Source organism: Schistocerca piceifrons, chromosome 1 (assembly GCF_021461385.2).
Source record: "Schistocerca piceifrons isolate TAMUIC-IGC-003096 chromosome 1, iqSchPice1.1, whole genome shotgun sequence".
Lineage (NCBI taxonomy): Eukaryota > Metazoa > Arthropoda > Insecta > Orthoptera > Acrididae > Schistocerca > Schistocerca piceifrons.
Window position 1 is genome coordinate 264,343,925 of NC_060138.1, and position 14,777 is coordinate 264,358,701.

Below are 14,777 nucleotides of genomic sequence, written 5' to 3' on the forward strand. Positions count from 1 at the left end.
GGTCGACGGTAGTGAAGGCCAGTGGTCCACTTGGGTTTGTTGGGAAAATTCTAAGAAAGTGTAGCTCAGCTCGTCTGTACTGAACACACCTGTGCAACCCACTCTTGAGTACTGGCCGAGTATCTGGGATCTCCACAAGGTCAGATTAAAGTAAGACGCCAAAGCAGTTCAGACGCATACAGCTCATAGATTTGTTACTGGTAGGCTAGGACAACATATGAGTGCTACGGAACTGCTCCTTGAACTCAAATGGGAATCGCTGAAGGGAAGGAGACTTTTTCGAAACACTAGTGGGAAACTTTAGAGAATTGGCACTTGCGACAGACTGCAGAACTATCGCACTGCCACAGTCATACAAATTGTGTGAGGATTGCGAGATAAATCAAGGCTAGTGCAGAGCCATACAGACAATTATTTTTCATACACTCCGCTTGCAAGTGGAACAGTAAAGATAAATTATTTCTTCTTTAGGGCCAGCGTCGTAATATATGTCTGATAACGACATGATCGTTAGAGTAGATATACCAAATAGCTGCTTGTAATGAGAAATCTTTATTTACAATTACGACAGACTGTTTTGGCTTTATCGCCATTTTCAAGTACCTGCAATTACAATTTTGTTGAGAATAGGTATGGATGTCAGTGTCATTCATATTAAAACATCTGTCTTGTACTCAAGTCTAGGTTAATGTGACGTCCGTATTGCGTCGTTAGTGGACTGTCACTGCTTTAATAAGATCGTAAATGTTGTAGTCAAGATGATAAAATTGAATGTTAATTTAGACGTGACAGCAGTTTGACAGTTCCACTATTACGACGTTATACGTTTACAAAGATTGTGCATTTGAACAGCGATATTATTTTACTAAATAAAATTTGTTACGTATATCTTTGGTCGTTGTATATGTTACATCCGATTTATCCATTTTCGTGTTCTAAAAGTTCAATACGTTTTTAAGGTAGTACAGTATTTGTGTCTACATTCTGCATGTTCGTTTAATATTTCCTATGGGTATTTTCTCGTGGACATATAAATTTCTAATTCCTCAAGAATGTTCATCGCAAAACCTTTCGGTATTCTGTGCAGAATCTGTAGTGCATTTTCGATCGTGTCAGCAGTGTGATTTTGATTTTTCAAGTGTAGAAAGAAGCTCGACTGATTATATGCGCTCTCTCTAGTATGTTCTTTATATCTCACGTTAAAATTCTTTCTGTTTGGCCAATCTAAAAGCTATTACAGCTGCCACATGTGATTTTATATATGCCTGGGTTATCATAAAAAATGGTTCAGATGGTTCTGGGCACTATGGGACTTAACTTCTGAGGTCAGCAATCCCCCTAGAGCGTAGAACTAATTACAAACTAAGGACATCACACACATCCATGACCGAATCAGGATTCGAACCTGCGACCGTAGCGGTCGCTCGGCTCCAGACTGTAGCGCCTAGAACAGCACGGCCACTCCGGCCGACTGGGTTATCATATTTCGATGTTTTAGTGGTGGCGGGAGGTAATTTTGTTGAATGGTTGCTATTAGTTCGAAAGGCTAGTGGAATACTTGTGGCTTTAAAAATTTAGTTAGTAAAATAATATCGCTGTTCATCTGCACAATCTTTGTAGACATATAACGTCGTAATAGTGGAACTGTCAAACTGCTGTCACGTCGTAATTAACATTTAATTTTAATATCTTGACAACAACATTTACGATCTTATTAAAGCAGTGACAGTTACAAAGCAATCCACTAACGTCACATCAATCTAGACGTGAGTACAAGACAGCTACTTTAATATGAATGACAATGACATCCATACCTATTCTCACCAAAATTGTAATTGCAGGCACCTGAAAATGGCAATAAAGCCGAAACACTCTGTTGTAATTGTAAATAAAGATTCCTCATTATAAGCAGCTATTTGGTGTATCTACTGTAAAAGTAAAGATAAAGACTAAGGCACAAGGTACCTTTCACGACACACCATATGGTGGACTGAGAAGTGTGTACAGTGAGTCCAAAAAGTATTCGTCTAGCTGCATATCTTTTAGAAAACAAAGTCTGTGCAACATGAAAAGAAATGTACACAAATTTAAAGAGCCAGTCATGTAAGAAGTACCTCGGTAAGTCATTTTTGTTGAAAAGCAAGGAAAGAAATACATCCAAATCGACAGTAAGGTTAACAAATTAGAAAATGTAATACAACAGCTAGTTCATAAAGTATTCGTTCGCCATCTGAACATGCCGAAATTCAGTGATTAAACTATAACGCTGACCCACGACACACACTAGAGTCAACCGTGCGCGGCCCCACTCTATCACCTGTTGTGTTTCAATACGGCGCCGATACAGTGCAATTAGCGCCATGGGCCGTAAGGGTAGTGAGACGACACTGATCGAAAGGAAACTTATTCTGCGCTTACATAATGGGTGCAAATCTTCTTACTAGATTGCTAAAGTAGTCGGTAGACCTAGATCGACGGTTCAGTCGATAATAGATCGATTTTGCGCAACAAAATCACTAAGAAACCAAACACGTACCGGTCGCCTTCACACTTTGACTGATGCAGACGTGAGATTTATCATGAGGGAATTGAAGAAGGAACCTAAAATCAACGCTCCTAAGTTGGCTGGGGAGTTAGAATTTAAAGGAAAGAAGGTATGTGTCAACACAGACAGATATACCTTCAAAACGTATGGGTAACATGGCGGGGTAGCGCGCAAGATATTTTGGGTCAGTGAACGGAATCGAAAGAAACGTCTTCATTTTGCGTCGGAACATAGACGGAATAGAATAATATTTTCTGATGAGAGTAAATATAACTTATTCGGGTCGGATGATAGGCGAATGGTGTGGCGTAATAAGAATGCGGAGATACTGCCACGCAATCTTGTGGCAACGGTTAAACACAGTGGTGGCTCCCTGATGGTGTGGGGCTATATGGGCGCTGCAGGCGTTGCAAAATTATATTTCATAGAAGATACAATGGATCACCATATGTATATCAATATTTTAAAGGACAATCTGAGTCCTAGCGCCGAAAAATTAGATCTGCAAGGAAATTACATTTTTCAACAAGATAACGATCCAAAGCATACGCCTCTAAATACAAGGCTGTGGCTCCTGTACAATACCCCAAAACAACGAACCCACTCAGAGCCCAGACATTAATCCTATTGAACACCTTTTGAAAGTACCAGTAGATAGCATCAGGAGAAGACACATTTCTAACAGGAGAGACCTAAAGGAAGCACTTCACGACGAATGGGACAAAATTCCGCCCTCTCTGATGGCAAACTTGGCCAAGTCGGTGCCCAGACGATTACAAGGAGTAATAGCTGCAAAGGGAAACCCCACTAAATAATATTTTTTGTAATTGAAATGATATTTTCAGTTTGTAAATTTAAAAAAATATCAGTGGACGAACACTTTTTGAAGTAGCCCTTGAACAAATTCTCCATTTTTTCAAATTTGTTATCGCTATGGATGTATTTATTTCCTTGTTCATCAATACAAATGACTGACTAAGGTTCGTTGCATATGACTGGATGTTCAAATTTTATGTTCGCTTCCTTTCACGTGACTTATACTTAGTTTTTAAAAAAAATTACAACTAGACATATAATTTTTGGACAGGTGTGCCCTACACAGTCCCCAGGCAATCAGAAGCATTTTATTCTTCGTTCCGGTCGTTCAGTGTTTTTGTTCAACAGTTGGCACAGTCCTGAACGGCAGATACAAACAAGCGGTCACGACAATAACAACTTCTAGTGTTCGGAATATACATAATCGATGTTGTTTTCTACAGGGAAATACCGCTGGACAGCTATGTATGTTAGCCGGCACCTGGCAGTGAGGGAGCTTCAGTCGGCTTCTCGTATCGCGAGTATTTATCGTGATATTTCACGAAACGCTGAAACACTTGATTGAGTGCGTGCGCACAAACGTGGCCGGTAGATGCGCAATCGGCAGGGCATATGTGGGGAGAGCAGTAGTGTGGGGGTTTCAGGCAGGCGCTGCAGGGGAAGTGCTGAGTGCTGGAGGGGAAGTGCCGTTCTAAACTGAAGCCTACGCTGAAAATTTTTGTAAATGTTAAGTGAAGACCCTACACACCCACACTTGCATGGTGACACTCAAAAAGATCTGTCACCTCTGATTTTTTAGTATCTAAAAAGAATTCCGCTGAAAATATGCAACAAAAGCAGCGATTTATTTTCGGTTGGCTTGTTGATTATTTGTAACTTTCACAGAAGCGTTATGACTGGCGAATTTTGAGCGAAACCTACACATATCTCTTGTTTCCTTTGTCAAAACACAGCGAAGTTTACACAGTTCAAAAATGGTTCAAATGTCTCTGAGCACTATGGGATTAACTTCTGATGTCGTCAGTCCCCTAGAACTTAGAACTACTTAAATGTAAATAACCTACGGACATCACACACATCCATGCCCGAGGCAGGATTCGAACCTGCGACCGTAGCGGTCGCACAGTTCCAGACTGACGCCTAGAATCGCTCGGTCACAACGGCCGGCGTTTACACAGTGTCACCTCACTAACAGGTTGTGCAGACTTAACTGCGAGAGAATTCCGAAACAGGGGTTTATTAAGTGAGGAACTGATAAAAGCAAGGTCAGTAGCTTACGAAAAAGCACATACTCGGCGCAAAAATAATCGAGTAAAGTCTTCATTTATGTTGCTCCAAAACTCACAGCATTTATCATTTCACCATCTATCGAAGGACCTTAAAAATTACATTATTTCATCGAAAAGTCTGTAGTTAGTGGAATAACACAACTGATAATGAAGTTCTGCGTAATAAACATATGACGAACACTCTCCTCTTCGTGTGCTATCGTTTTCCAAAATCTCATGTTGATATCTCAAACCGTTCATGGAACATGAGGAATGTTGCGAGTATTTCACTCTGTCTTTACTGCCGGCGCTCAAGATCGCAAATAACTGTGCTACATCAGAACAATTTTCTCGAGATTGGTGATAAATAGAGACCTGCACCCAGCTAAAGAAAAATTTAGTAAACAAACAAATTTCATACACAGCGTCATATTACGCATATGCACCAAACGTAAAGCCATAGCGACCCCTATTTTTCATTGCAAACGTTTTCGAATTTCGTGCTCAGTGTTACTTCCATGCATGTATCACAATAACTATGACTGATAAGTCCGCAGCTCGTGGTCGTGCGGTAGCGTTCTCGCTTCCCGCGCCCGGGTTCCCGGTTTCGATTCCCGGCGGGGTCAGGGATTTTCTCTGCCTCGTGATGACTGGGTGTTGTGTGTTGTCCTTAGGTTAGTTAGGTTTAAGTAGTTCTAAGTTCTAGGGGACTGATGACCATAGATGTTAAGTCCCATAGTGCTCAGAGCCATTTATGACTATTAAGGAAATCATGGGCACGTCATTATGGTTCAAAATGGTTCAAATGGCTCTGAGCACTATGGGACTTAACATCTGAGGTCATCAGTCTCCTAGAACTTAGAACTACTTAACCCTAATTAACCTAAGGACATCACACACATCCATGCCCGAGGCAGGATTCGAACCTGCGACCGTAGCGGTCGCGCGGTTCCAGACTGCAGCGCCTAGAACCGGTCGGCCACTCCAGCCGGCACGTCATCATGAAGCTCGCGTATAACGCTGTGAGTAACGCACTTTTTTTTTTCTTTTTTTACCGAATGGTTGCTGTAAAATCGTTTGAGAAAGATTGGAGGGCATGCGTCTCGATTCTCTCATCGCCGACATGCCGAAAAGGGGGCAGACACTGTTGGCCTCCTCTTCCGAATATACGAGTGAACCTGCCCGGAGATTTGGGGAAAAACTGCACACTGCGCATCGACCACCGTATCCTGCGGGGACCTTACTATATGCACAGCTATTTTGAAATCGTTCACAGTCCTATGCTCTTTCCTCAGTCGTCACTGTATTTGTCTTTTGCACCGTTACCGCGTGTTTCCGATAACGGCCACTGGAGGCCGAGTGCAGTTACCACCGTGGTCAGGCAGTAGTCCGGAGTGTCAGTGTGGTTTCTTCTTCAGAGTGGCACGTCTTGTGGTGACGTAGCGGGCGGCCCTGTACAGCAGGTAGAGCCCAGCAGTCGGCACAATGACAGCAAATGCGATGACGTCGAGCAGCCAGAGCTGCCACCAGTGGAGGTCCAGAGCCGCGCTGCGCAGGTGCGGCGCGCCCCGGTGGCGCAGAACGTACTCCACCCACCACACGGCGCGGTCCAGTGACGTCTCCTGGTGCTCGCGGAACACCGCCGAGAACTGTCTCATGTTCTCCTGGTACCTGCAAATTAACACGTAAGACAACTTTTTCACTCCTGAGCACTGAAAGACCTGGGTCGAAACAAGGTCCCCGGGGTAGACAACATTCCATTAGAACTATTGACAGCCTTGGGAGAGCCAGTCCTGACAAAATTCTACCATCTGGTGAGCAAGATGAATGAGACAGGCGAAATGCCCTCAGACTTCAAGAAGAATACAATAATTCCAATACCAAAGAAAGCAGGTGTTGACAGATGTGAAAATTATCGAACTATCAGTTTAACAAGTCACAGCTGCAAAATACTAACGCGAATTCTTTACAGACGAATGGAAAAACTGATAGAAGCCGACCTAGGGGAAGATCAGTTTGGATTCCGCAGAAATGTTGGAACACGTGAGGCAATACTGACCCTACGACTTATCTTAGAAGAAAGATTAAGGAAAGGCAAACCTACGTTTTTAGCATTTGTAGACTCAGAGAAAGCTTTTGACAATGTTGATTGGAATACTCTCTTTCAAATTCAGAAGGTGGCAGGGGTAAAATACAGGGAGCGAAAGGCTATTTACAAAAAATGGTTCAAATATTAGGCTTGTCGTGGGCACGCGGAGAGCAGTGCAGTCGTTGACAAAAATGGTTCAAATGGCTCTGAGCACTATGGGACTTAACTGCTGTGGTCATCAGTCCCCTAGAACTTAGAACTACTTAAACTTAACTAACCGAAGGACATCACACACATCCATGCCCGAGGCAGGATTCGAACCTGCGCTCGTAGCGGTAGCGCGGTTCCAGACTGAAGCGCCTAGAACCGCTCAGCCACTCCGGCCGGCCCGGCGATTTACAATTTGTACAGAAAGCAGATGGCAGTTATAAGAGTCGAGGGGTATGAAAGGGAAGCAGTGGTTGGGAAGGGAGTGAGACACGGTTGTAGCCTATCTCTGATGTTATTCAATCTGTATATTCAGTAAGCAATAAAGGAAACAAAAGAAACGTTCAGAGTAGGTATTAAAATCCATGGAGAAGAAATAAATACTTTGAGGTTCGCCGACGAATTTCTAATTCTGTCAGAGACAGCAAAGGACTTGGAAGAGCGGCTGAACGGAATTGACAGTGTCTTGAAAGGAGGATGTGGTCGAATTAAGTCGGGTGATGCTGAGGGAATTAGATTAGGAAATGAGACTCTTAAAGTAGTTAAGGAGTTTTGCTATTTGGGGAGCAAAATTACTGATGATGGTCGAAGTAGAGAGGATATAAAATGTTGGCTGGCAATGGCAAGGAAAGCGTTTCTGAAGAAGAGAAATTTGTTAACATCGAGTATACATTTAAGTGTCAGGAAGTAGTTTCTGAAAGTATTTGTACGGAGTGAAGCGTGGACGATAAATAGTTTAGACAAGAAGAGAATAGAAGCTTTCAAAATGTGGTGCTACAGAAGAATGCTGAAGATTAGATGGGTAGACCACCTAACTGAGGAGGTATTGAATAGAATTGAGGAGAAGAGGAGCTTGTGGCACAACTTGACTAGAAGAAGGGATCGGTTGGTAGGACATGTTCTGAGACATCGAGGGATCGTCAATTTAGCATTGGAGGGCGGCGTGGAGAGTAAAAATCGTAGATGGAGACCAAGAGATGAAGACACTAAACAGATTCAGAAGGATGTAAGTTGCAGTAGGTACTGGGAGATGAAGAAACTTGCACAGGATAGAGTAGCGTGGAGAGCTCCATCAAACCAGTGTCAGGACTGAAGACCACAACAACAATATACTGGTCAGAAGAAAGTCCCGTCGGAATGGAATCATCAACCGAGCACGACGAGACAACAGCCATGACGTGGAAAGACAGCGAAACCGCGACATGGTATGGCCGCCTCACCTGCCGTCACCAATCGTGACATCAGTTGAAACTGTCGCCCGCGATTTTACAACAAGGCGATAAAAAATGTGGCTAATAGGAGGGTCACTCCAAAAGAAATGCACACTACTTTTGTAAAAATACAGTTTTCATTCTGCATGTGTGAAAGTTTTACAGTGTGTAGATACCTCCTTCCTGCTTGTTATCAAACTTAGTTCAACCTGTTCCCGTGAGTGGCGCCGTCACAGCATGTCTTCAAGATGGCTGCTACACTTCACGTTCGTCAGAAGCAACTTGCTGTCATAGAATTCCTGTGCTGTGAAAACGAGACAGTGGGCAACATCCACAAGAGGTCGAAAAAGGTGTATGGAGATGCTGCTATCGATCACAGTACAGTTAGTCGGTGGGTAAGCAGGTAACGTGATGAAAGCGGGATTGTCCTCGCAGCGGCAGGCCTCGTACTGCACACACTCCAGACAATGTGCAGAGAGTTAACGAATTGGTGACTGCTGACAGACGCATCACAGTGAACGAATTGTCACGCTACGTTGGGATTGAGGGGGGAGGTGTATGCAGAATACTGAAAGTGTTGGCGTTAAAAAAGGTTTGTGCCAGGTGGGTTCCCAGGATGTTGACAGTGGCTCGCAAAGAAACAAGAAAAACGGTATACAGCGAACTTTTGGAACAGTACGAGAATGGTGGAGATGAATTTCTTGGAAGAATTGTGACAGGTGATGAAACATGGCTCCATCATTTTTCACCAGAGACGAAGAGGCAATCAATGGAAGTGGCATCATGCAAATTCACCCAAGAAAAAAAAAATTCAAAACCACACTTTCTGCTGGAAAAGTTACGGCTACGGTGTTTTTCGATTCCGAAGGACTCTTGCTTGTGGACATCATGCCAAGTGGAACCACCATCAATTCTGATGCATATGTGACGACACTGAAGAAACTTCAAGCTCGACTGAGTCGTGTTCAATCACATCGGCAAAAGCAGGATGTTTTGCTGTTGCACGACAATGCACGGCCACATGTCAGTCAAAAAACCATGGACGCGATCACAAAACTCGGACGGACAACACTGAAACACTCGCCTTACAGTCCTGACCTGGCTTCATGTCACTATCATCTCTTTGGGAATCTGAAAGACTCCTTCGTGGAACAAGGTTTGAAGATGATGACTCCCTTGTGCACGCTGCCAAACATTGGCTCCAACAGGTTGGTCCAGAATTTCACGTGCGGGTATACGAGCGCTGGTTCCAAGATGGAGTAAGGCAGTTGAGAGGGATGGGAATTATGGGGAGAAATGAAAATATTGTTCCCAAAGGATGTATCCACATACTGTAAAACTTTCAAACATGTAGGATAAAAGATGGATTAAAAAAAAAAACAGTGTGCATTTCTTTTGGAGTGACCCTCGTATTTTGAGAGGCGAAAGTACTCACAAAAACAAGAAAAGCGAACCCAATAAACAGGGGTCCGAGAGCACATCCTTTCTGTGATGTATAAACTTGGTTATTGGAGGGGATGAAACCAGAGCAACGCAGGAATATAGCAACTCACATTTAACTCTTGTCAAGCGCAATACATAGGAGAAACGAGCAGAAACGTCCGAAAAACCTACACAGAACAAGCACATGAGAGCTCTGAAGAGTGTTTTCGGAACGCGTAATAAATAAAAACCACTACCTCACTAATATCGAAACTGATCTGCACAACCTAAAACATAGAAACAGTTTACACCAAAAACTAAAAATAGAAGAAAATTGTTATGTGATACCTGCACAAAGTCTCGATGCAGCTGATATCATTACTTCCTCCCGTTTTCTTTCCTTTGCCCCCCCCCCCCCTTCAACTTATGCAATGTGTATCACAGTTGGAACCCAGCATGGTGTCTGTTCTTTGGACATCCCCAAAAGAATAGCCATCACGCTTCATATAATTGATTCGTCTCGATGACCAACGAATCGAAACCTTCAGTGCGGATGCACATTTACGTTCGACCTCCAATGGGAATCTAAAAATTACGTGTAGCTAACAGGAAATTTGAAATTTGAGGTAAGGACTATGGGACGAAACTGCAGAGGTCATCGGTCCCTAGGCTTACGAACTACTTAATCTAACGTAAACTAACTTACGCTAAGAACAAACACACACCCATGCCCGAGGGAGGACTCGAACTTCCGACGAGGGAAGCCGCGCGAACCGTGGCAAGACGCCCTGACTCCACTTCTACCCCGCGCGGCTAGCTAACTGGGAGCATATGGATGGGGACTGCAAACAGGTGGCGCTGGTGGGAATATGGGTCGGCTGCGGACTGTGGCGTGATAGTCTGCGCATTACTGATAACACTGTGTCCGACTGGCGCAGTGTTTAACGTCACTGGAAATCCCGGGTTCAAATCTTGCTCCGACACAAATTTTCACTCGTCACCGCTGATTCCGCACAAAGTCCCGATGAAACTAATATAATTAGTTCCTTCCCGTCCTTTCATTTCTTCTCCGGTTGCCTTCAGTTTACATGGTAAGAAAATTATTACATACAAAAGGCTAGCCGGCCGAAGTGGCCGTGCGGTTAAAGGCGCTGCAGTCCGCTACGGTCGCAGGTTCGAATCCTGCCTCGGGCATGGATGTTTGTGATGTCCTTAGGTTAGTTAGGTTTAACTAGTTCTAAGTTCTAGGGGACTAATGACCTCAGCAGTTGAGTCCCATAGTGCTCAGAGCCATACAAAAGGCTATAGCAGCAGAAAAACATAATAAACGAAAACATAACACTTTTCACAACACAATCTTTACAGCTCTTAGAGAACTGACACAAGACACAGGACAGGAAGAACACACACACACACACACACACACACACACACACACACACACACACACAAAAGCACTCTCCCATCACTTACAGAGACATAAACATGGAACAGAAGTAGTCAGAACTCCTGCTACAATTTTCAAAACCTTCTCGCAATATGCGATAAATTCTCACGACACATGCGAACTGCAAGGTTGCATAATGTTTTGACTTATGTCCAAGGGGTAAAAGTTATGTTTCTCTGTGTTTAAAAAAAAAACTGCAATTCAATCAACGAATATGAGTACATGACAAGTTACGTAACAACCTAGTGCACATCCAAATTGTATCCACAACATTACCGCAATTCCCAATAGTATAAGGCTGATGCATAAGTTCATTTTTTCGTGTTTATTAGCAAGAGCCGTCCATACATTTGTAGATGACATGCTGTATGCCGAATAAACGGCAACAAAACACAGAAAATATGCCGGAAATAATGGCAACAAACGCAGAAACCATGCTCTGACTTCAAGTACATAAGACATCATAAAACTACTCACAGAATACAATACTCGGAACCAAACACTGCACATGTAATAATGTATTGTAATAATCATACGATGCTAATTTTGCAGGTTTTAGAATGAAGCAAAACCAATTGTTGATGGCGATATTGTTGCTGAAACTAATTTTAGAAAAAAAATGGAAAATTCAAAATTGTTTTGCATTAAGGTAGACACACAAACCCATACTGGCGCTTTATCCATGCTGCATACTATATGTAGCATATGCTACAGGATCGGCGCTTTTTGCAGCTTCAATCCGCATATATTAAAAAAATGAATGTATCTGTATATGTAGATTCCACATTTCCTCCTCAACCAGTAGACCGATTTCTACCAAACTTGATATACATATCATTTCCCGTCTGGAAGGAATATTTGTGGGAGTAAGAACCACATGCCTATCTAAAAGGTGCGGGTGCATGAGTTAAAAAGCTGCGTAGCCCATGACGCGCAAATACCGTTACTTTAGTCTTCCAGTATTTGAGAATGAGAGCACTTAGTGGGTTGCATCAAACTTTACACTAACATAAACCGTTAGGAAACTTTTTCTCTCTGACGACCCCCGCAAAATGGTGAAAGGACAAAAGTTTATCATTTGCTACATTTTCGAAGATCATGCAGTGAAACTGCCGCATGAAGCGTGACGTTTTAGTTTATAGCTTCTTTACTACTAACTGTATTCCCGATACATTTTTCAGACATATTCCACTGCGTGTACCAGCAAAACCGTATTGTTGTACTACTCGTAGTTCAGAAGATGTACGCCATAAAGACTAAGGCGCGTGAAAGAGCTGTCGCTCCATGCCTGACGTTTTAATGTATTACTTTTTTATTACTAATGCTATTTGCATCTCGCAGACCGTTTCCACATATGTCGCTGAATGTACGTAGAAAAATATATCATTGTACGACACACAATTCGGTTGATATGATGTCAAACACTGAGATGCGTAAAAAACTGCCGCATCATGCATGACGTTTGGATTTAGTACTTAGTTCTACTAATTCTATTCACAACACATTCTGCAGGCAATAGCCGTGGGCAAACTCCTCCAGCCCCACCTCCCCCCCCCCCCAAATCTCTGTCTATCACCTCCTACTCCTCTGTCCATTTCACCCCACCACTCTCTCTGTCCGTCGTCTGCTCCTGCCCGCCCTCTCTCTTTCAGCAAACTCCCCTTCTCCCAAAGAAAACCACAACTTGGTGTGCCTGCAAATTATATCACTATAGCTCAGAAGATACGAATGTTACAAATATTTAGCTGCGTCAAAACGAAATTGCGACGCAAAGTTCGCTAGATGTGGTGGTGAGATATGTGTACAAACACGTTTGAAATATATTAAATATATGCGAGATATCTTTGACGTGTGCATTCTACACAGAGTACGCAAAAGAACTTGCCCCCCCCCCCCTTCTAACAGCCGTGTACCGCAAGTCTCTAGAGGAACGGAAGGTTCCAAATGATTGGAAAAGAGCACAGGTAGTCCCAGTCTTCAAGAAGGGTCGTCGAGCAGATGCGCAAAACTATAGACCTACATCTCTGACGTCGATCTGTTGTAGAATTTTAGAACATGTTTTTTGCTCGCGTATCATGTCGTTTTTGGAAACCCATAATCTACTCTGTAGGAATCAACATGGATTCCAGAAACAGCGATCGTGTGAGACCCAACTCGCTTTATTTGTTCATGAGACCCAGAAAATATTAGATACAGGCTCCCAGGTAGATGCTATTTTCCTTGACTTCCGGAAGGCATTCAATACAGTTCCGCACTGTCGCCTGATAAACAAAGTAAGAGCCTACGGAATATCAGATCAGCTGTGTGGCTGGATTGAAGAGTTTTTAGCAAACAGAACACAGCATGTTGTTATCAATGGAGAGACGTCTACAGACGTTAAAGTAACCTCTGGCGTGCCACAGGGGAATGTTATGGGACCATTGCTTTTCACAATATATATAAATGACCTAGTACATAGTGTCGGAAGTTCCATGCGGCTTTTCGCGGATGATGCTGTAGTATACAGAGAAGTTACAGCATTAGAAAATTGTAGCGAAATGCAGGAAGATCTGCAGCGGATAGGCACTTGGTGCAGGGAGTGGCAACTGACCCTTAACATACATAAATGTAATGTATTGCGAATACATAGAAAGAAGGATCCTTTATTGTATAATTATATGATAGCAGAACAAACACTGGTAGCAGTTACTTCTGTAAAATATCTGGGAGTATGCGTGAGGAACGATTTGAAGTGGAATGATCACATAAAATTAATTGTTGGTAAGGCGGGTACCAGGTTGAGATTCATTGGGAGAGTCCTTAGAAAATGTAGTCCATCAACAAAGGAGGTGGCTTACAAAACACTCGTTCGACCTATACTTGAGTATTGCTCATCAGTGTGGGATCCGTACCAGATCGGGTTGACGGAGGAGATAGAGAAGATCCAAAGAAGAGCGACGCGTTTCGTCACAGAGTTATTTGGTAACCGTGATAGCGTTACGGAGATGTTTAGCAAACTCAAGTGGCAGACTCTGCAAAAGAGGCGCTCTGCATTGCGGTGTAGCTTGCTCGCCAGGTTTCGAGAGGGTGCATTTCTGGATGAGGCATCGAATATATTGCTTCCCCCTACTTATACCTCCCGAGGAGATCGCGAATGTAAAATTAGAGAGATTCGAGCGCGCACGGAGGCTTTCAGACAGTCGTTCTTCCCGCGAACCATACGCGACTGGAACAGAAAAGGGAGGTAATGACAGTGGCACGTAAAGTGCCCTCCGCCACACACTGTTGGGTGGCTTGCAGAGTATAAATGTAGATGTAGAAGTGGACAAATCCACGGATAAAAAGCTCATCCTAAACCCCTGGAACGATTTCAGCCTAATTTGGCACATGCATTAATGACGATCTTGAAAGTGTGGGGCTACGAACTACCACCCTCGCATTGGAGTAAGAGTGATAACGTGGAGAGAGAGGAAGGGAGGAAGAGATGGACTGAGAGGGGAAGGAGGAGATGGTCAAAGGGAGGGGGAAGGAGAAGGAATTAGAGGCGAAAGAGGAGGTCGACAGAGGGGGAAGGAGCTGATGGACTGATTGGGGGAGGGGGGGGGGCGTTTTCTGCCAGAGAGAGGCAGGCAGGAGCAGACGACGGACAGAGAGAGTCGTACGATGAAATGGACAGAGTGGTAGGAGGTGATATGGATAGAGAGGGGGGTGGGGGGGGGGTGGCGCAGTTTGACAGAGAGAGGGGACAAAGGAAATGGACAGAGAGGTATTCCATCTTAGAATATTTCTCAGA

The 14,777-nt window shown here is 43.5% G+C and overlaps 1 protein-coding gene across 3 annotated transcripts in view; it reads right to left on the bottom strand.

Annotated features, from left to right (window-relative positions):
* The window catches only part of LOC124793848 (UDP-glycosyltransferase UGT5-like), a 76,553-nt gene that overhangs the window by 28,008 nt on the left and 33,768 nt on the right, over positions 1-14,777 (bottom strand). Inside the window, exon 5 of one of the 3 annotated variants that reach the window (XM_047258052.1) lies at positions 5,665-6,300. The exons of the other annotated variants lie outside the window; for them this stretch is intronic. Within the exon in view, the coding sequence (XP_047114008.1) occupies positions 6,027-6,300 (274 nt within the window). The 3' untranslated portion in view covers positions 5,665-6,026. Of the gene's footprint in view, positions 1-5,664; positions 6,301-14,777 lie in introns of those variants that run through there. 3 annotated transcript variants of the gene reach the window in all.